The sequence below is a fragment of the Habropoda laboriosa genome, unplaced genomic scaffold (assembly GCF_001263275.1).
Source record: "Habropoda laboriosa isolate 0110345459 unplaced genomic scaffold, ASM126327v1 scaffold80, whole genome shotgun sequence".
Taxonomy (NCBI): Eukaryota; Metazoa; Arthropoda; class Insecta; order Hymenoptera; family Apidae; genus Habropoda; species Habropoda laboriosa.
In genome coordinates this window covers 569,584-590,794 of record NW_017100193.1, presented here as the reverse complement: position 1 = coordinate 590,794, position 21,211 = coordinate 569,584, and the positions used below count along the sequence as shown (strand labels likewise).

Here is a 21,211-nt window from a genome sequence, read left to right as displayed (position 1 = left end):
TCGAATCGACTAACCGCGCTCTGTAAACGCCGCGCCGCGTATGTCGATAGAGCGCCGAGTGGATAAAATTGCTCGATCTCGTATCCAGTCGGTGGTCCCCGATTGTTACGCAGAGGGGACCACCTCGTTACTGCACCCAAGTGTTCTTTCGTGCGTAGGAAACTTGGCGTACAATCGAAAGCCGGTTGAAACGACGGAGTACTGATATCGGGAACCGATATTGCGTTCGATCGCGACTCTACTACTTGGCCAGAGGAAATATCGTGGATCAATGACGGCGGACGGTGTCGAACCGTGATGATACGCGAAAACGAAAGAAGGAAGTGACGGGGGAGTGATCTGGTCGGAGGCAGAGAAGTGAGATAAAGCAAGCAACGGAGCGGTGCGTATGGATCAATACCAATAGTGCGCGCCTATGTAGCGCGCGTGCTAGACCTAAACTCTTGGGTGTGTCTGATCTTTCCCTGATAGTCTGCATCCCAGACTATGTATAATCGTACATACATATCTCTACCTGGGACCGTTTCATCTCGTTTCACCGTGAAATCCGGCTAACTTCGATCCGAGTTATCTATAGGCTATCCTCGCTAGACTGTTGCTAAGTAGCGCCTCGAATTAACGAAAATATGCCGCGATGTTCGTTTAGATTGTAAGCGGAGCTGCTGGTCTAAGTGAGAGGTAGTCGTCAAAAATAACCAAAGTGTATTAATAGAGGCGCGGTTACGTCCAGACTAAAGGCGAGGAGACGGCCTGTTGGTGGAAACGACGAGGATATTTTGGAATCCCGAACCCATGTGTCTCAATAACTATGTTACGTGTGCAAAGGCTACGTGCGCGTGATTACGAGTAGGTGGATAACGCGATTCGCCGCCGTTGGTTATTTCGGTGTTTGGTCGAGGCGACAATTCCGAGGATAGGAATGCGCGGGGAATCGAGTTTGTAGAAGATTGCCGGTGGACAAAAACTCACCGGCGTAAGGGCCGCAAGGCGACGCGTTGTCCTTTCCACCCTTGCCATCCTTGCTTCCGCTGCTTCCTGGAACAGACAAACCAAAGTTTCCTTTTTTACGGTCGATCGCGATCGATCGCGACGATGTATCGCGACGATGTTTCGTTGCTGCGCTGTTGGACGCGAGAAACCACAAACCACGCAACAAAAAGCCAGCAAAGTAGAAGTAGGCGTTATCAAAGTAAAGTGTGCGCGCGTGTGTGTGTGTGTTCCTTTGGATGTTGGCCAAATAAAATCTGCTAGAGCGGCTGTTGTTGTGTCGCATGCCAGGTAACCGACAATCATACCGATGACCACGGTCATCCGATCCTAGTTTCCGGCGCTAAACTTGCCCGCAAAACTATAAATGCTCGTTTAAACAGCGATCGTTGCGCGCGAAACAACAATACGTACGTATATATATATATAGTATATATTGGCGGATACAAACAGAGAAAGCGTTGAAGCGATTAAAGAAGAGAGGCGAAATGGAATGGTCTGCGCACACCGATTAATCGAAACGCAACAAACACCAGCGACAAGTGTGCGTGTCGTGTGTGTGTGCGTGTTCGTGTGTGTGTACGTACGTGGAGATCGGGGTTTTTGACGGGGGCTTGACTGAATTTTCTTCTCTATCGTTCGAAATTGATCAACGATCGAGAGAGTACAGCCAAAGTCCTTTGCTCTCCCTTTCCATCGAGGGTTTGTTCTCGGCCACCGGTAACTTGTACGTTCACGACTCTATTTCTGGTAGGATAATAATAACCTCTCCATATCTTGTTTCAGCGGCTGGCTTGGGATGACAGAACGCGCGTTCTCTTTGCGAACAGTTTCAACATTGTAAAAGAAGACGATTCAATTTGCCGCATGTGGACACGCGCGTCGTCTCTCTTTTTCTCCTATAGCTGTCACACGTCTCATTTTCGATCGCTTCTCCCCTCTCTAACGATACCATCGTTTCGAATTTAAAGAGAGAGAAAGAGAGAGAGAAAAATGAAAAGAAACAAAAAAATTCGCTCGCTCCTAATTCTGTGTGTAATTGTTATCCGTTGCTAAATGCCTGATCACACCGATTTCGCTTCATTCGCGAAACTCGACGATCCCTCTCGTTCATGCGATAATTGCAAATTTTCACTGGACACTCCCTCGGCCTCCTTCTCCTCCTCCTCTTATCGCCGCCGATTGGTCGCGAGAATCAACGAAGGAAAGGAGCGAAAAGAGCGCGAGACACAAATGCGTTTGCTTCGATCGAGGTCACGGCCGTGTCTAGGGTTCTTATTCAATGCCACGGCTAAGCGTCGCTACTATTATCTCCCTGGTGGCAATTTAAAAGATATCGATCAACCGTAGGTTACGCGAGAAAAGAAGGGGAACGGCTGATCGAAATACCAATGAAAAAAGAAAAACATCGAGACGAAGTATCGGTGGACAATTTTTCCAAACTGTTAACTTTATCCAATAATCGAAACGTCTCTCCCTCCTCGCGTCCTCGTGTTTTTTCGTTTTTATCTCGTTTCCTTTTAAACGGCAGAGAAAAAGCGAAACGTTGCTTTTCAACGTTTAAAAGTGTCTCGGCCGGCGGAGATGAGACGAAGGGAGGCAAAGATTAAGTTTGTTCAAGGACGAGTTGAATCCCTCTCGGCAACATACCGAAACCAGCTGACGTTCTGGGACGCGCCGGTCGAAACGAAAGTACATATATACGCGCGACACGGTCTCTCTGGCCCATCCTTTTACAGTTTGTCCCCATCGACAAACATATATGCGCGCACTCGCGTGCTTTTCCAGAAAAACAAAACAAACACTACTGATAGCATTTACTACGAGAACATTCTTCGTCGTAATGGTAGCAGCAGTGTGTATGCAAGTCTAACGAAAGGTGTGGAAATGAAAGTTAGAATGCGTTTATCGCGCGAGCCACGATACGATAGGTAAAGTGTACAGGCAGCCAGGCAGCTAGCAAGCGTAATGCTACACCGTCTCGGCATGTATCGTACGGGACGACGACGAGGACGATGACGAACGTCGTCGAGTGAAAACGTTAGCCTTTTACGACCAGGAATAATTCGTTTTGGAACACCCGATACAGTGTGTCCGACGCGTTGGTAGGTAGATGTCACACGTATATACACGTACGTATATCGCCAGTGTGTGCACCGCTATGCGGCATGCGGACAGAGTGCAATAACGCAGGTAAAATTAGAAATATCGACGATGCGAGAGAGTTTCCGTGAAAAAGTATTAGTTGATCGCGTGGATGGTGCGAAACCTCGTTTAAATCGATATCCATTCTGTTTTCGTCGTCGATGCTTTCGATGCAGGTTCAAGGCGCCGAGAAAGTGTGCAAAGATCGATGATGAAAGTATCGTTGTGTCCTCGAGAGAGAAAGAGAAAGAAAGAGTGAGAGAGAGAGATGGGACGGTGCAAGAGTCGAGGAATAAGTAAGGTGTATAGAGGGGAAGCAAGTCGGACATTTTCTATCGGCGTGGAAGCTCCGACGGTGAACGGTCGTAGCGAGCATGATGCAACCCCGAGAGTTTGGTAGGGATATGCCGTGGTGTTTCGTTGACTAGGGAGGGTTGCTAGACAGACCAGCGGCAGACGGGAGTAACGATTGCCAGAGAGAGCAGCCCTGTGTGGGGCGAGCTAGTCACCCCTTCCGTGTCCTTCCGGCTTCCCACTCGTCGTCCCTTCTCTGCACCCGACCCATCCAGCCGCTTACTAACCGAACTGAAAACATCCCCCTCGCTGGTCAATCGCCTCTTTCCTATATCCCCCTCCCCCTCTCTTTACCGTTCTCGATCGATTATTTTTTTCAACCATTCAGCGAATCCAACGATCGCGCGAGGACGTTCGCATTTTCTCGGCATTTTTACATTTCGCCTATCGCTTATTATCGACGATAGCGCGTGGACTATAAAGATTTACAATGTTGCCTATCGATAATACACGTTGCCAACGACAATTTTTTGCACGCTATCCTTGTAAGCACGTTGCAGGAGTGAGATCGGTTCGAAAGTTTCGGGATCGAAGTTTCAACGACGAGGATAGAGAGGTGTTATCTGGTCGTTCGCATGCGCGGAAGCACTTTTTTCCGAGCATCGATACCGCCGACGACGTTCTATAAATAAATTAGAACCGACGGCGATAAGAGTCTCGGCACAGGGTCGCGCGCGCATCCACGTTATTTTCGCTTTCTCTTCGAGTTCCGAGGCAAAGGAACTCCGACGACGACGACGGAGAAAATGAATTTCAATCGATGCTTTCTTCTGTTTTTTTTTTTCTTCTAGCGGGGGAGAACAGGTGCGCTGAATTCGTAAAGGGGGAAAGAAAAGGCGAGAAGGGTCGGTCGGTTGACAATCGACACGGAATAAAGGGTAAGAAATAAGGAGTAAGGAATAAGGAAGATTGGAAGAAAGAAGAAAAGGCGGTTCGAGCGAGCGACGCTATCTCCGGGCGGATGAGTATTGATCCGTGGCGCGCCCGTTTTCTCCATCAACGCGACTAAATTCTCCTTGCTTGTCGCCGCGGCGAATTTCGTAGCGGGCGAGAAACGATTTAACCTAACCCAGGTGGTGAAATCGAAAAGCGAGGTAGGTAGGTAGGAAGGAAATCGCGAGCAAGAATTGAATTGAACAACTCTTACTTCTACATAGTCGGAATCAATACCGAGAGAACACGGAGGCGGGTGGGCGAGGCGATAGGGAGAGACGAGATGATATTTCACCGCGAAAATCTCGTAGTCGGTGCTCTCTTGCAACGTTGCTAGTTTTCTAGCGAATCTTTAGCATTTACCATTCTTATTATACCGGTTCTTCGACTGCCCTAACCGGCCGGTGGCACACAACGTTGTGCTATTCGAAAAGAGAAGAGCACACGCGAACACACACACATTGTCCACGTTACAAGACTCAAATAGAGAGAAAGAGAGGGAAGGTCGATGCATCGTTTATCTACGCGTTCAAGACTGTTCTAAAGAAGCGGAAAAGGAGATGGAAATAGTGTTGGAAATATGTTCCGATAAGAGGGAACGGAAGGAGGCTGTGGCTTGTTCTGTTTCGAGGAAGCAACGAAATGAGCGAGTGGACTGTTTGGAAATGTACGGAGTAGCCTGCGGCGTATAGCGCGGAGGAGACCTTGTTCCTTCATCCTTCTTGTCTCGTACGTTCATATTTTCAAGGTCAGTTGTTGATTCGTCCCAACTATATAGTTGCGAAGCATTCGCTAGATGGAACCACTGCACGGGTACAAGAGGTAACACGTGGCTTACCGGATGCTAAACCTGGCCGACGCGAGGGAAATGCGAATCAAGGTCGCTCTGTTAATCAAATTCGATAATTTAGCTAAAATTAAAACAAATCTAACGCAGCGAGATATAACGTAGCCAGAACTCGAGAAGCTTTGCAGAAGCGTCTGCCAGTTGTTACGAAAGGGGAAAGGGAAAAAATACGAGAAATTGATTCGTTGGATCAGCGGATTAATGTTAACATTGGCTATATCAAAATGCAGCACATATGTTAGGTGTGTGAATACATATAGGTGTGTGACGTGGGTATGAGAGATGTATGTAGAAGATTATCGTGAGAAAGAAACTGGATCGTAGTGTAGTTTCTTTCTTACGATACTAGGAGGAGAGCGATGAAAAAATGTTATTATCAACAAGCAAATAGAATTATAGAAAACAAACAATCTACTGACAGGAGTGGTAGTAGCATAGCAAGAATAAAATTGGTGACACTCAGTGCCACGAAAGGTCACGCAAGAAACAAGTCAGAGAAACTTTTTCACGCGTTGCTTCAAAGAGATTATTGTTGTTGTTATTGTTGTTGTTGTTGTTACATTCGGGATTCCGAAATTGTGATGAAAACTCGATACGGATTGGTTTTCAAATTATCGACGATGGATAACGGACGTGCCGTTTGATTTTCACGACGCGATCGTCAGTTTGAAAACCATCGTCGCGGGAGCGCTCGGTTCGCCAGAACCGCTGTTTGCGTTACGAAATGCATTTGTTTTAAGACCCGATTAAAGATCGATCGTGGATCATAGAAGATGAAGATTGTCGGGCCGTAAAATGTGGATCGATTCGTAAAGCAGAGAGGATTCGCGGTGAACCGAGTTGGCCAGCGATGGACATCGTGTTTTCCGTAGAGGCGTTCGTTCGTTCCACGATTCGACGATCGTGATCTCTCGTAATAGCGCAAATTCCAGCGCTTACCTTTCTTGATGAGCAAGCTAGTGACCCTCCGTAGCGCCTCGCGAGTGCTGGAGGCGGAGCTGTGCTTACTTTGGCCGAAGTATTTGTTCGGTGTGATGTTTGTCGGTAGAGTGAGAGGTTTCCGCTGATCCCCGGAGGCCGGTAATCGTGGATCGTACGCGTTGTTCAGTCGTTCGAGGTGCTCGATCGAAGCCGGTCGCGGTTGATTCGCCTTCCTCGTCGGGTACCATCCGCGGTTCGGGCCGCCGGCTAATCGCAACAGCTCCGTGCCGATTATCGCCTGTTCCAGACCGGGGTTGTTCCTTCGGTACCTGTGTCACACACCGAGTTCATCACCGAAACGCGTCTTTTCGATCTGTTAACGCACTACTAATTCGCGCTACTCTATACGATCAACGTGACGAGCATATCGAGGAGTGAAAAGCGGCATTGGAATGTCTCGACGCGAAACGAGAACATTTTCCAGTGAAACGTTCAAATGTGTGTCAGTATAGTCGTACATAACCTGGCAGAATGTGGCGGCGGCCATGCTTAGGCGGGAAAGTTGAGGTTCGCGCATGCGCGTGTTAGCTGGTTCGCGCGGCATTTTCCAAGCGCGATTTAGGACGCGTTACAAGTTGTGCCAATCGTGTCGCGATCCTTTCACGATCGAACAAGGATGTAACGGGTGAAAAGCGTGTGAGACGGTGAAATTGTGACGCGCCACCGTTTTCATTCGGAATTCTTACCCGGTGGTAGCCGTGGTCGGGGCGTACCAGCCAGGTTGTCGACGCATCTGCGTGGGATTGCTCGCATGTTGAGGTGTTCTCGGAATGTCACTTCCTCTGGCGAAGACGGGAGTTTCTGGAAGCGAGCAGGAGGTTTGCATGCCGCTGGTACCGGTTGCCACGTTCCCTGCGGTTCCTCCTGTACCACTGATGTTGGAAGTTCCGTTGTTGGCTCCGTTAGACGTGACAGTCCCAGAACACGCGCCGTTTCCAGTAGAGGAGCACGGTTCCGCCGACGGTGAGTGCCTCTTGGTGAAGGGTCGCCGTCGTGAAGGTCCTGGCAAGTCCGTGGGCAAAGTTCTTCGTTCTACCGGTATTTGCTACGAATTCATCGACGATGACACGATTAATCATCTCGGTCCGGTGGATGAATATAGGAGGGGTGTGTCGAGTAAATCATGGTACGGCCGTCGCGAGTAAGCGATCGTCTAACAAATTGGCAGTACCACGATTTATCGGCGCCAGCGAACAATTGGAAGAAAAAAACCCACCTCTCCTCGCCTGGAATTGGTAGCAGTTGGCGGCGTTCTTTTGCCCCGAGAGATTCCCGCGTCCATTGATCGGGTATTTAAAGACGTCTGTTGATCCTTGGAATCGGGTAGGGAATGATTAGCAGGTCCACGGTGAGGTGGTACCCTAGGCCTGTACTCCATCGTTCGATTACTATGATTTTTAGGCTTTTGGGCGATAACCGCGTTACCCTGACCAATGTCTGAACTCTCCTCGTCTGCCTCCTCTACAGGTGACGGTGGTAATGGGGGAAACTCGAGAACTTGAACACTTACCTGAAAAGAGAAAAAAAGGCAATGGGAGATTCGATTGTTCTCGTTTATTCGGAAGTATCGATTTGGATTTACCTGAAAGTCTGGATTTTTCGAGTCCTCTAGAATGGCGTCGATCACGTTCTCGATCTGCTTCTGATCGTTTTTATGCCCATCGACGCCATTCTGTCGCAATCTCTTCCCAGAAGAGTAGGCGTCCGTCCCGTTGGTTCGTCTCCCATCGAAATCGGTCGTTTCATCAGGGCTGCTCTTGGACCCGGTATCCTCCGAGTCTAGTTCATCGGAATCAGGGTGTTGGTGTTGCTGCTTCTTCTGTCGAGCATCCACGTTATCGAAACCTTTTCGCTCGTTCGATTCGCTCTCGAGGCTGCTCCTCTTGGATAACGGTTGCTTCGCCCATCGTTGCTCGCTGTTTTTCACGCTCTCGATCTCTTTAATAGCGTCGCTGACTTTCTCCAGTTGTCGACGGTTCTCTTTCAAAGCTTTCTTCACGATCTGGTCTTCTATCAGCAGATTCACCGGAATCTTGCTCGCGAGACTGGGTATCGGAGACTTCCTCGGGCCTCCTGGCTCTTCCGTGTACGCGAAACCCTTGGAGTAGCTGTTCGAGGCTGAAAGAGAGATTACTCCGTTGCACGTGCCAGAGTAGCTAGAGCCTTGGTTGCCCTCTCGGCCTTTTTCCGTGGAAATAGCGGTAGTAGTAGTATTTTTGTCGTTCGACAACGAAACCGACATCGTCTCCATCATTTCCCGCGACTTCTTCTCCTTGTTATCGGAAAGATCCGAACAACTCTCTTCCTCTTCAACGGTCACTTCCAACTCCCTCGCCCCCCTGTTTGCCGTCTCGTCGTTATTCACGGCTGGAAGCGAGAGTACTCTGACCAAATCGGGTGGAACCGTTGGCATATATACCAACGCCGAATCGTCGTCCATGGGTTCGTCCATTTTGCTCTCTCTGAGAAGACTCCTGATATTGTCGAAGGTGCTCGAGTATCTTTTCACGTCCGATAAGCATCGATTCTCCTCGCCGTTCTCGAAGGACAAACTCTTGGTTTTTGTAGGGGCTTTCGGTAGACCTTTTCGTTCCTTCTTTCGACCGCGTCGTATCACGTAGGTACCGTTCTTTGTCAAGTCTTGAGGCCGTATTTGATCGAGGTCATTCGTCGAGGAGTCCGAGTACGGGGAGACTAGATCGTCGTCGGTGGTGGACAGCCGTGGATCCTGCCAGTCGTCGAAGTCGCGAAGCTTCGACGCCGATCCAACGCCTGAGAATTGAAAAGTGAAAAAACGAGGATGTAGAATGCGTTAAAGAAAGAACGAAACGGTAAGTGGATCACTTACTGGACACGTCGCTGCTCTTACGTCGCCTCCTACCGATCACCTTGGTGCTCCCTGGAGCGTAAAGGGGATCGTCTTCGAGCGGCACCTCCCAGGCAATCGAGTGCCTCTTGCTCAGGGGAGGCGGAGGAGGCAAAAGTTCCTCCAACGAGTCATCGGAGAACCGCTCCTCCTCGGACTGAGTTCTAAAATCGGTCGAATTTCGGGTCGAAAAGTCCGAGTTCCTCGTGGAGAACATGTCCGAGTAACGTTCCTCCGAACACCTGTCCGACGTTGGAGCGGAGAATCTCTCGCTGGAGTCGGCTCTGGTTGGCAGAGAGTACGAGACAAAGTCTAGGTTTCTGATGGAAAAAGGATCGGAGGTCGGTACGGAGACTCGATCGTTGGAGCTGGCGCTGGCCACAGCTATCGAGAAGTCCGAGTGAAATCGTTCGTTCGAGGTGGAGTTCCTGGAGAAATCGGACGAGCCACAGGTTGCTCGCATCGAGAACCTCTCGACGCTGACGGAGCTCGATCTGGGTATCGAGGATCTCTCGCTCTCGGAGTTTCTCGAGAATCTACCTTCGCTGGAATCAGAGTCGTTCCTTCTTCGTTTGCCATTCTGCTCGGTTTGCCCGTGGTTCATCAGCAGTCTGTCCTCGACGCTGCTCGATTTCATGATCTCGTTGCTCTGGCGTTCTTGCTTTCTGAGGTGCGACGACGAGGATGTTCTTTCCTTGTCGAAGCTCTGCCTATGGTGTTTGTTGTCGCGATCGAGTCCCTCCTCATCGGAACATCGGCGCCTCACTTCGCGATGCTTCTCGACGGCTGTCGGATTGGTTCTCGGCGGGATCCAACCGAAGGACACTTTGGCATCGTAGGGTAGACTGGCGAATTTGCTGGGAGGGCTGGGAGGATCGGGCAGCTTGTGAGGCTCCTTGCCGTTTTCCCATCCGTACGGTCTCTGGTGTCGCGTCTTGGGCTGCGCGCGATTCAAGCGTACATAGTATAGAATTCAGCTAGTTTCGAATAACGGGCGATCTCGATATAGAGATATCGCGCTCGAATACTCACGAGGGTCGTTTGAGTCGTAATCACGCTACCGTTCCCGCGTCGTATGCTATCCTCCATAGCCATCACCCACTGTTGTCGTCCGCTTCGACGAGCCGACGAATGGCTGGATCTCTTGGAAGAGTTCCCTGGTGATACCCTGCTCGTTGGAAGAAGAAGAAGAAGAAGAAGACGCGGATAGAGAGGACGCGAGGAAAGGGTAGACTGGCTCTAGACGACGAATATAGAGAAACTTACATCGGCAACAAGGTGGAAATGATTCGTTCGGCTTCTTCCGGCGGTGGCGGAAATTCTTGTCCAGATATCCCCGCTAGTTCCTGTGGTTCTGGACAGTCTGGGACAGGACGCAGCGCTAACAAGGCCATCTTCGCTTTTCGTCCATTCATACTCATGTAACCGTCGTCCTCGGATTGGTGTCCTGTCGGAGACACCGCGAGCTCTTACCATTCCTTACTTTTCATCATGGTCATCGATCGAAGAAGATTCGATGGATTACCATTGTCGAGAGGGCTTTCTCTCGTTCTTACGTTCTCTCATTCTTACGTTCCTCCCTGCGCTACCGTATAATTGTAAGAGGACTCGGCGGCGGGACATATTTAGCCAATTGTGCAAGCAACGTGGGTAAAAATTGGTAAACATCGGTAAACATCGGTAAACATCGGTAAACACGTGTACGGGGGATTCGAGGAGATCCCGATGATAATGGGGAGAAGAAAAGTCGAGCATGCCGAGAATGGCACGGGGGTCAGGCGGGTTGTGGAGGGGTAAAGAGGGAGAAAGAGAAAAGATACCTAAGGACGGACTTTCGTCGTCGGGTGTAAGGCCGATACTCGGTTCCGTGCTGCTGCCACAGTCCCCGACACCTCCGCCGCTCCCGCCACCACTACCGCCACCGCCACCGCCACAGCCACTGCCGACGCCGACACCGCCTCCACCACCTTCGCCCTCTGCTTCGTGCTCGTCGTACTCTGAGAGCACTTTGTCCAGCAGCTCGATCGATCGTTGCACATCGTCACCTCTGGAACAAACGTATCGTTCGATTCTATAGGGATCCTGCGGAAGATCGGGAAACATCTTCTAATCGCGCCGCTACATCCCCACCGCCACCCTCCTCCGCTCTCGGCTACGTTACGCCACGCACACACACACGCGCAGTTACACGTACGCGTGGTAGTTTTTCATTTGGATCACAGGGGTAGTCTGACGCGTTGGAACGATCCAACATTCGATCGTGTACCTCGAGAAAAACATAGGACGCGGAAAGGTGAAGAGAAAGAGGAGGAGGAAGAGGAGGAGGAGGGGTTGGCGGTGGCGGCGACGGCTGTGGTGGGTGGTGATAGTAATGGCAGAGAACGTGACGTCGAGGTTGAGGAGGTCGGCGCTGAGAAGGAGAAAGGGTGAAGCGAGAAAGGGGTAGAGACAGAGAGAGAGAGGAGGGTGGAGAGGGAAGGACGCGTAGAGGTCAGGGGGAGCAAGGAGGAGTGTCAGGTGGTGGGTGAGACAGGGAGGTAGCGCGGTGGAGGGCCAGAGGGGTGGGTAGGCTGGCGAGGAAAGTTGCGAGGCGGTACCGACAAACCTAGCCGCGCGTACTGACGCAATGCGGTCTTTGCTCGGCCGAGCCGTAATCGCGATTGTTAATTACCGTGGAAACACGACCATCGACCGGTCGAGAGAGAGAGACTTGTCGTCGGGACGAATGGAAAAAAAGCGCGCTTGTTATTCCAACTAATCGTCGATCCACCGGCAGTCGGCGGCTTCTCTTTCATCGAGAATCAACCGTACGCCACGATCGTTTCGCGAGGAAAGGGAAACCAGACGGTCGTTTCTTAACCATTCTTCCGTTTACTTTCGAGCATGGCCTAGGTATGGAAGTGTACTTACATACGTACGAAAATTGTCTCGTAATCGCAACGTGAAGAGAGAGAGAGAGAGCGTGCTCGATCGCGTAAACGCAATGGAAAATAGCTGCTGGATGAAAAATAAGGAGAGGCGAAAGGGAGCGGACGTTTTTTCGAGAGTTTGCCCAAAGCGAAATGTTCTAACCGTGAAACAAAGCCGAGAAATCCATTCCCCTCTTCTTTTCCTCTGTTCCCACCGCCCCCTCCGCCCCCACGCCGGTTGTTCGCTTTTCTTTGTCGCTTCCCTGTTCAGCTTTTCAACGGTGCACGGGCAGCAACTCGTCGTTGTCGTCGATGACGTCAGGCTCGTTAACGTTTGATTCATAATTCAAGATCGTAATTGGCCGAAAGCTGCCGGAATAAAAATCTGCCCTCTCCTTTTTTTTTTTTCACCTCGCGATTTCCACCGATCGCCGCCCTGTTATCCTCTATTTCTTTTCTCTCCCTTTTCCCCTTTTCACATCTTTGTCTCGGAGCTTCGAATTTCAGGTTTCTGCGGTTCAAAGAACGCGAAGCCGGTTCAGACACCCGACACTCGGCTCTTTCTTTAGATTTACCGTGAACGAGACACTCTCTCTCTGCTGCTACCACTCTCGGCGATTTTTAATTCGTTTGCAATAATCGGCGGTTTCGGTTTCCTAGATATTCTCTGGCGCACGAATTTTTCAGCGGAAAAAGTTGCCGCCGGGGCGAAGCCAGGCTGGAACAACTTTCACGGATAACCGTTCCAGTAACCACGAGCGCACACGATCGATCGTTCCGCAATCGCGCTCTCGAGATCGATACCCAAGCCAGGCGCGCGCGGGTTGTGTAAAACCAGCTGGCCAAATTAGCAGATTGGAACAATCGTAAATTGTCTTTGGCAAACAGGTCGAATGAGAAACGTGTCGCGTCCTTTCGCCTCTTTCAATTGTCAGGGAGATCCTCCTCCACGGTAGTGTAGAGGCAGCTCAATTTAGGGACGCGACTCGTTTCTGGATTGCCTTCCAATTAGAATTGTTTACACACGAGCCGAGTGCACCCAACCGTCCCCTTTTACACAGAGACGAGATTCAACTTTGTCGGCGCGAATTTGTCCGTGTTCTCCCGTGTCCTCTCGTGTCACCGGCCTTTCCAAACGAACCAATCTCACCGTCGACCCCCCTTTAATCGAGCTTTCAACTGGAGCAATCCGAAAAGAGAGAAAAAAAGGAGAGAGAGAGGAAGAGAAAAAAAAAGGTTTATCCTTGCCGGGAGAAGGATAACAGATTCGAAACGGTTCCCGAAAGGGGTGAAAGAGAAACAAACGTCGTTGGGTCGTTTAATGGAGGGAATCGATGGGTATCGAGCGGCGCAGCCGTTTTCGTATATGGGTCAGTGGTCGATACGCGTGTCCTGCGTCGTTCTCGCGCACCTACTATCTATGTAACGTATACATATATATATATATATGTACACGGGTGAGAGAAGCCGCGAGTGTGGCCAGCCACGCAATAAGCGTGAACGCGCATGTATGCGTATCCACCGGTTGTTACGTGATCGTCCCGGTATTGTACCGTGACTTGATTAGAATACGCTTTAATTGCTCGGGAATCGATGGGATGGATTCGGGAAGAGTTGTCGGTGGTGGGTGGGTGGGATGGTGCAGCAACCTCGCGAGATTCTTTCCAATAGAACCGAAGGACAGGGGGTTCATCGACCTAAATCGCAATATCGATCGATGAAAAAGGATGCGCGATGGAGGTGCAGTCGTTGGCGAGTATGGTAACATGGGTGGGGTATGGGTGTGTCGGGCATACCTCGGTTTATTAGCAACGCCCGTTACATCGCTACCTATGAGAACTACATAAGCGGCGATCACGTAAGATTAAACTACGCCTCGCTTCGAACAGTGGTTGAAGATCAAGAACGATCTAAGAGGAGAAGATTTCTCTCCTTCGTTTCCTCGTTTCACTTTGTATCGGCGTAAGACGGATACTTCTCTGGAGATGAGCTTGCAGAGAGAGAGAGAGGGGGGGGTTTCACTTTGTATCGGCGTAAGACGGATACTTCTCTGGAGATGAGCTTGCAGAGAGAGAGAGAGAGCGGAGGGGAAGGAGGTAGGGAGAGAGTGAAATAATTTCCGATTAATTAATCGGATGTAATAAGATCGCGCAGCCCTTCCGGCGAGCGAGCAAACGACGTTAACGCGCGCGTTGGCTAATGGCTTAATCGCATCCAGACACCCAACTCTGAAACTCTCGATCGAATTATTCGGTGGCTAGACACGGGGATTAGGCGTTTAGCTCAACTTTTACGTTTCCCGATCTATCTGTGTAGTTATATCGAGGGGTTGAAATATCAAAAGTTGCTTGATGAATCGTCGGCTGGCAATGATGGGAATATAGATTGATCGATTAAACAGCGAGTACGAAAGCTCGTGGTGGCAGGTTCGCCACTCCAGGGAGAAGCCCCATCATGTATACCTAATTAGGTATGCCGGTCTGGGAAGGATATACGAGTTCCGAGGATGGACGTAGCATTTACCGTGAAGCTTTCCGAGATAATGCAATTGCCGGTGTCTGCCAGGATTTTCGCTGCTGTCAATTATCGAATAAAGTGACATCGGGTCTAGCTAACGTAAGTACGTGTACTTGCAGAGGTCGTTGAACCTGCTGCTCTCTCTCTCTCTCTAGCAGTCGGTGTAGTTGCAGCAACATTGCGCGAAAACTGTTCACCGATGATCAGTGTCTCGAAGAATTACGGATTGAAATGGGCAATTACCGTAGAGAATGTATTATGCGTAACAGAAAGGATATTTGAATGGCTCGGAGGGAGGTGGAGGAGGAGAAGAAGAAGAAGAAGCAGCAGCAGCGACGGAGAAATAGTGCTCCTCTCCATTGAGTTGGTCGAATTAAAGAGCCTCCTTTTCTCAGGCTCGTTTTCTCTTTCCCCTGGCTTTCTCTTTGTCGTTTGTCTATTTATCCACGAGGATATAGAAGAGAGCTTTTCGCATCGCGATAAATGGGGAAGGAGTCGATCCGCGAGAACCGAGAGAAGACCGGGCAAGTGACCGGGCATCAAAAGAGCCTAACGAGCGGAAACAGACGCGCGTATCCATCTCGGTCATAGGTGGTTCTCTCTACGCAGGCTGCCGGTTATATACGCGCTGAGCACACGACTAGAAAAGTTATTCACCCCGAATCGATCCGGTCGATTGTCGAGCCGATGAAAGCTGCCCTATAAGTAGTTAATTGGTCTGCTGCTGGCTACCGATACAGTCCGATGTATACCCTACCACCGCTACACCCTGCTTCCATACTCTTTACCTTCCTATTACTATTCTCGATCCCCGGTGCCTAGTCTCAATAACTGATGATTAATCCGTAACCGTCGCACCGACCGTCAAAATCGAATCGCTACCGAATCGCCGAAAGACTCGATTTTTTTCTCCCTTCTACGAGAGAATCTGGCCATTTCTTCGGCTAGAAGAAGAAAGAGAGAGAGGAGGAGAAATCTGCTAGAAATCGATAGTCGAGTCGCCATTAAGACGAAATAACGCTTGACAAGCAAATTTCCTTAGACACGCTCCTCCTCGATTATTCATAATTAGAATCGCGACTGTCGAGCGTCCAATCGAGACTGTCTCCGATCAAAGATGCTCAGCACTGACAAGACTCGAACCTTCGCTCTTCCATCTCGAGGTGGAAAGGACGCTGGTGGGCGCAGAGTGCTCGAGTAAGGGTAGCGAGTAGAGAGTGTACGTATCGATTTCGCAACGGAAAGAACTCGTGCTGGCTACCCGCTTTACCTTCCCAGATCTGTTTGCGCATTTCGTATTTATGTGTACGTGTACGCTTGGAATCGATCAAAGGCCAATGTCGACTTGGAACAGACGCCTCTAAACTGCTCCATTCCATCGAGCATCGACGAAAGTAAAAGTCAGTCGTCTTTACCGATTCGGGGAGGATATCCTACTTACTCTGGAGCAGGATTTCTCCAGCGTTGCGTTCCAGTCCACGCCATCGGGCATTGATCGCCCCCAACCTGCAACAAAACAAAGTCTTTTCTGTATTTACAACGATAGTCATTTTATCTTGTATACTTGCACACGTAGATGTACGTGTATATACATAGGTGCAGAAGTGGAGAAATATGCAAATGGCACGGAATCGAAAGGTAACAGGAGAAAAAAGAACGAGGAGGAAGAGAGAAGAGGCAGGAAATCGCAGTGGTAGATCGGTTAGTTATGAAAATTTTTTGCGAACGTAGCAGAACGAGTAGAGAGAGGGACTGGCAGTTTCAGCAGTATTACGACCGGTGCTCTTCAAAACGCGTGGAGAGTCCCCCTCTCTCTCTCTCTCTCTAGTCCCCTTTTCTTCCTGCCAGTATCTGTCTCGGCCCACGATTCTCTACTTCTACTCTCAACGTTGCTATCACCCCCCACTCGCCATTCTTTCCACTTTCCCCTTCCCCTTTTCCACGTTTCACTTCACTACTTCTCTCTCCCTTTCTCTTTTTCTACCCCTCCCACGCTGTCTGTCCCCCCTCCCTTGTTCACTATCCCTTACCCGACTTCTCCTTCTCCTTCCCTCTGTTCCTGACCTTTTCTATTCAAGAGACGTGATTGCAGCTTGCATATTTTACGAGACCAACCTCGAAGCGTATGCTCATCTCTATCCATCCATCCATCCATCCATCCATCCGTCCGTCCGTCCGTCCACCCACGCTGTATATTCGTCTGTTCCTCCTTGACGCAACCTAACCTTGCACTTTTCGTTCCACCACCAGCCAACATTCACCCTTTCGCACTCTCCTTTCTCTCGCTTCATCCCCCTACTTCCTCGCTCGCAGCCTGCTTTTTCCGATACTTGGTATCGGTCTGTGATTTACCTTCATTAGCATCGTTACTACAATGCAAACTTTCACGTTTCGAGCGTTGATTAGCTCGTTTTGCCGTACAGAGATAAATCGTTGGCAAGATGTCGTTACGCGGCGATCGAGTGTTGCGGTTCTCTCCCCTGTGGGACCTCGGTGAGAGGGAACACATGTGTATCGTATCGGGGGAAATCAGTTTTCTTTTTCTGTTTTTTCTTTTTTTCCGGTGATCAATGTTGGTCGCGATCGATCGATCGCCGTGTGCGCGGATATCGATGACGAGAGGCAACGACGACGCTTTCTCTAAACCGCGGCGCGTCGTGTTTTTCCGCGAAAACTTGGGTAGTTACATTGTTTCGTTGCACACAGCCAACCTATAATGGTACGCTTTCACGGCGATTTCATGAATACCGGTATAATTAGGATGCTCGGTCGTAATGCGACGCGTCGCGCCTAATGGACCATTTTCCACTCTTCTCGATTCTTCTTCTTCTTCTTCGACCTCTTCCTCCTTTCGTTTCTCGCCCTTGTACGGCGTATCCGTTAGCGGAGGGTTGAGAAAGGAGGAAGTAAAAGGAGGAACTGCTCGCGGGTCTGCTCGGAGAACCGTGACGAGAATGCCGATGCAACGAATCTGTGTGGACAGTCGCACGACCTATACGTAAGTACGATGGGGGGGCAATCGAAGAGCGAGGGGAAAGGATTGTGACGGTAGGTGAGAGCACGTTTTGCATGGAAAATAACCCACGGACCGAATAACCGAGAAAACCGTTTGAAATTCAGCAGTAGCCTCTCTGTTGTCGGGAATCGATATATCTGGCTTGGAGAGAGAGAGAGAGAGAGGAGCCGCTTTGGCCCGGTTTGCCGAGGAAAGGAACCGATTCGACGAGCTTTTCCTCTGTATCACGGGAATCGATTCTATCGTAGAGGGGGAGGGAGAGGTGTTTCCCCAGCACACGCTTCGAACGAACGTGTCAAAGGTGTATCGTGTGGGATACGATATCTCTCGGCTGGTGATCAGATTCGAACGGTTGATCCGTTCTTCGTCGTTTAACAGCGGAGAATTCGCCCGGTGCTCGCCGGTGCAGCCAGCCACCGTGAACAGTTGCTCCTCTCCGTACGCTTGCTCGTAAAAGTAGCAGAGAGAAACGGATCTCGCCGTTTGATTAGAAGGAAGGCTTGCGTAATCGCTGCCATGCAACGTTAAATGCAAACTATATGCGAAAGCGAAAAGCAAATGCGCCACGTTACAGCCCGTTTAATTTCATTCGTAGCCTGCTCTACGAACACGTTTGTCCTACTTCACGTAGTTACCTATACGTAGCTATTGTCTCCTCGGTTAGGAGCGCGATGACACGGCCGATGGGAGGAGAGTTGTCGATAGATACGTGTTTCCACGAGAAGGCATGCTTCGAGATAGGCTCTCCCGTCGAGGAGGAGAGTCGATAGGTGAAGCGTAACGTTACGTAAGAGCTCTGTTACGATAGAGAAAGTGTAGGAAGGCAAACGCGAAGGCAACGGGCGAGAAGAAGAAAATGAAGGATACAGTTTGCTCGTTCGTTAGATCCGTTAACTAACGAGTATAAACGCTCTCCCGTAATTCTTCCTCGATTTTAGCCGTACAGGCTGAGAAATCGAGTCGGACGTAAACGAGAGAAGGAGACGTCGAAGGAAGGTTCGGTTGTTGGGAGGTGTGAGGTTAAATCGAAATTGCCGAAAAAAAAAAGTGCGATCGTCGTGGCCGAGAGAGGAGAACGTCGACGACAGGCGGAGGGAGAGGGTTCGAGGGCTGTGTGTGAAATGCAGGACACAACGTTCCCACATCTTCCATTCGTTGCGCCGAGAGCAACATCCGCGTTTCACCGTTTCATCGTTACACGCTTACGCGATTCCTTTCCTACGTGTCTCTCTCCGGTTATTTCCGTTCGACTCTCGTCGGACAATTGACGACGACGACGACGGCGACGAACGAGATTAGAAAACGCGAAACAGACAGATAGACGGGACCGAAACTTTCTCGGGGAAAAATGAAACCGCGAAACGAGAAAGCTTTCCCCCGACGATTCTCCGGCGGCAGTCTGCGGAAGCACTCGGCGCTATTCAAATGTAAACGGAACTCCAGCCACTGAAGATTCCCGCATTCGATGTATGCACAATGCACGCGCAGCTCCGCGAAAAGAGCGTTACCAGCCGGCGCACCGCGCGTTACTTTCAGAGACGTAAACGGCCGCTGGGAGTTTATTCGTTAAATGCGGACGCTAACGTAGTCTGCGGCCAATAAACGCGCCTTCCTTCGGAATATTTCGTTTCTTCTTCTTCTTCCTCTTCTGCTTCGCCATTCGCTCTATCTACTCGTCGTCGACGAACCACCAACGCAACGTTCATCGGCTACGATAGTTTGAGAAAGAGAGAGAGAGAGAGAGAGAGAGAGAGAGAGAGAGAGAGAGAGAGAGAGAGAAGAAAAGGCTGCTATTAGCATAACCGCGTGGGACGGGAATAGCGGAAAAATTCGGTCTATGTTATTTGTCCGAATTTTATAAAGCATATTTCGCCAAATTTTCCTTCGAGATGCTGAGCGCGGAGGAGGTGGGAAGGAAAGTTTGGACGGGAGATACTTGAGGTTCAGCGACTGATATGTACGTTGTGCTCCGATGGTTCGTCGGAGCCGACCTAATAACCCAATGACACACGGCTACGAGATAGTTTTGCAACGGTGCAACAATGTCGAAACGAGAGAAGAAACTGAAAAGAGACGGTACTGGGAGGTTGGGTTAAGCGTTCCGTACCTTAAACGATTCTCGCGTTGCACGATCCATCGGTGCCCCGAAAATCTATCGTTCTGGAACGTAAACGGCTGTATCGCAACGGCGTACAGGCGAACAACGCGGTTGCAGAGACGGCGAACGGAACGGGGAAGAATGGCTCGGGTTTTCGTTTCGAAGCCAGATCAACTGGCTTTTTTCGCCGTTAATCAAGAAGAAACTCGTTTCGCTTCCGAGCGCCCTCGAGATCCCATTGAGCGCCGTCGTCGAGCGACGCGACGCTTTTGCTTTTAAAACGCGAGCTGTCTGAATTGGCCGGTAATTAATGGTGTGCGGTGTATCGCAAGCTGAGAGAAACGTGTAGCAGGAAGAAGTACAGTGTGCAGGTTTGTTAACTCTTATTAACGATTCGATACGTGCGGCTAGAAGTGACGACGACGATGAACGCCCGTTGCGAAACAAGGATAGACTCTATAGCTAAGAATAACCCAGGTAAACCGGGTCACGTTCAATGTTTGCGCGTTCTTTTTTTCGCACGAGAGACACGCGCGGAAATGCCACTTCGGATCAAGTCCGTTGTTATCGTTGGAGATTCGATAAAAGAAGGAAAAAGAGAGGAAACGCGTGCTATAATAAGGCGGTTATCTGTTTTTCACGTTAGCCGTGAACTAACTAACGACAATGTTAAAGGTGACGGTTAGAAAAATCTCGAAGTATGAGCAAAAGGTGAATCAGCGTGATTGCTATGAGTGTGTTTTACGACTAGCAGCCAATTCGATTACGTAAGCTGCTGCTGAGGCCGCTTGACTCTCCGCCGACGTCACTAGTGAGGTACTACACCGTTTTAGAGGAGTGTAAGAGTGGTATTATGCGTGTGCGTGTACGTTTTAGGCAACGAAAACACTGGACGCGTCGCGTCAACTGGCCAGAGGTCGAATCGTAGAAAGGAAGGATAACGCGTTGGCGTCGTTTCGCCGAGGACAACTCCGCGAAAACGTCGATCGATCGCGGAAACGCGAAAGTCGCCGGTTACATTTTTCCCCACATTGGAGAAACTGGTGTAGGAACGAGCGATTCGTCGTCCGTCGTTCCATCGAATCACCGAGCCATGAAATTATTAGGCAAATACGCTCGGGGGGAACCTTGACACGAATCGACCGTAATGCCGTAATTCCTCGTTTAAAACTGTAAGACGCTGGTGTTTTAATGATCGTTTCTTATTTCGATTCGTTTCGAAAGGACTCCCCGGCTACCACGGCCATTTTTCAAGAAACGGCGTACATCAAACTTTTCCTTTTTTGGCAAACAGAAAGAAGGTCGTTTGGTGTTTTGAAACGTTGGAAAGAAGTCCGTCGTAGCTTGGCTGTAATGTCAATGGAAGTAGAGAGAAGAGGATGAGCGTACCTTTTTAGCGCGAAACTCGCGCCTGTTTAGCCCTTAAAATACGACGTGATAATCCAATATGGCAGAGCACACACATGTCAAAACAAATCGGCGAGTGGCGCGGAATGACGCGACGACAACGACAACGACAATAACAACGACGACGAAGACGACGAATACGACGACGACG

The 21,211-nt window shown here is 49.9% G+C and overlaps 1 protein-coding gene across 3 annotated transcripts in view; it reads right to left on the bottom strand.

Moving 5' to 3' along the window:
- LOC108570216 overlaps nt 1–21,204 on the bottom strand; it is a 22,766-nt gene extending 1,562 nt beyond the window's left edge. Inside the window, exons 1-12 of one of the 3 annotated variants that reach the window (XM_017932034.1) lie at nt 21,043–21,204; nt 15,981–16,045; nt 10,934–11,160; nt 10,380–10,560; nt 10,146–10,281; nt 9,096–10,053; nt 7,830–9,019; nt 7,464–7,757; nt 7,198–7,292; nt 6,934–7,119; nt 6,206–6,516; nt 970–1,035 (exon numbers count right to left, since the gene is read on the bottom strand). In XM_017932034.1, coding sequence (XP_017787523.1) covers nt 970–1,035; nt 6,206–6,516; nt 6,934–7,119; nt 7,198–7,292; nt 7,464–7,757; nt 7,830–9,019; nt 9,096–10,053; nt 10,146–10,281; nt 10,380–10,560; nt 10,934–11,160; nt 15,981–16,024 — 3,688 coding nt within the window. In that variant the 5' untranslated portion in view covers nt 16,025–16,045; nt 21,043–21,204. Of the gene's footprint in view, nt 1–969; nt 1,036–6,205; nt 6,517–6,933; nt 7,293–7,463; nt 7,758–7,829; nt 9,020–9,095; nt 10,054–10,145; nt 10,282–10,379; nt 10,561–10,933; nt 11,161–15,980; nt 16,046–21,042 lie in introns of all 3 variants that reach the window. The other 2 variants (XM_017932032.1, XM_017932033.1) reach the window with 2 other exon arrangements.
- Between the last annotated feature and the right edge of the window lie 7 nt (nt 21,205–21,211).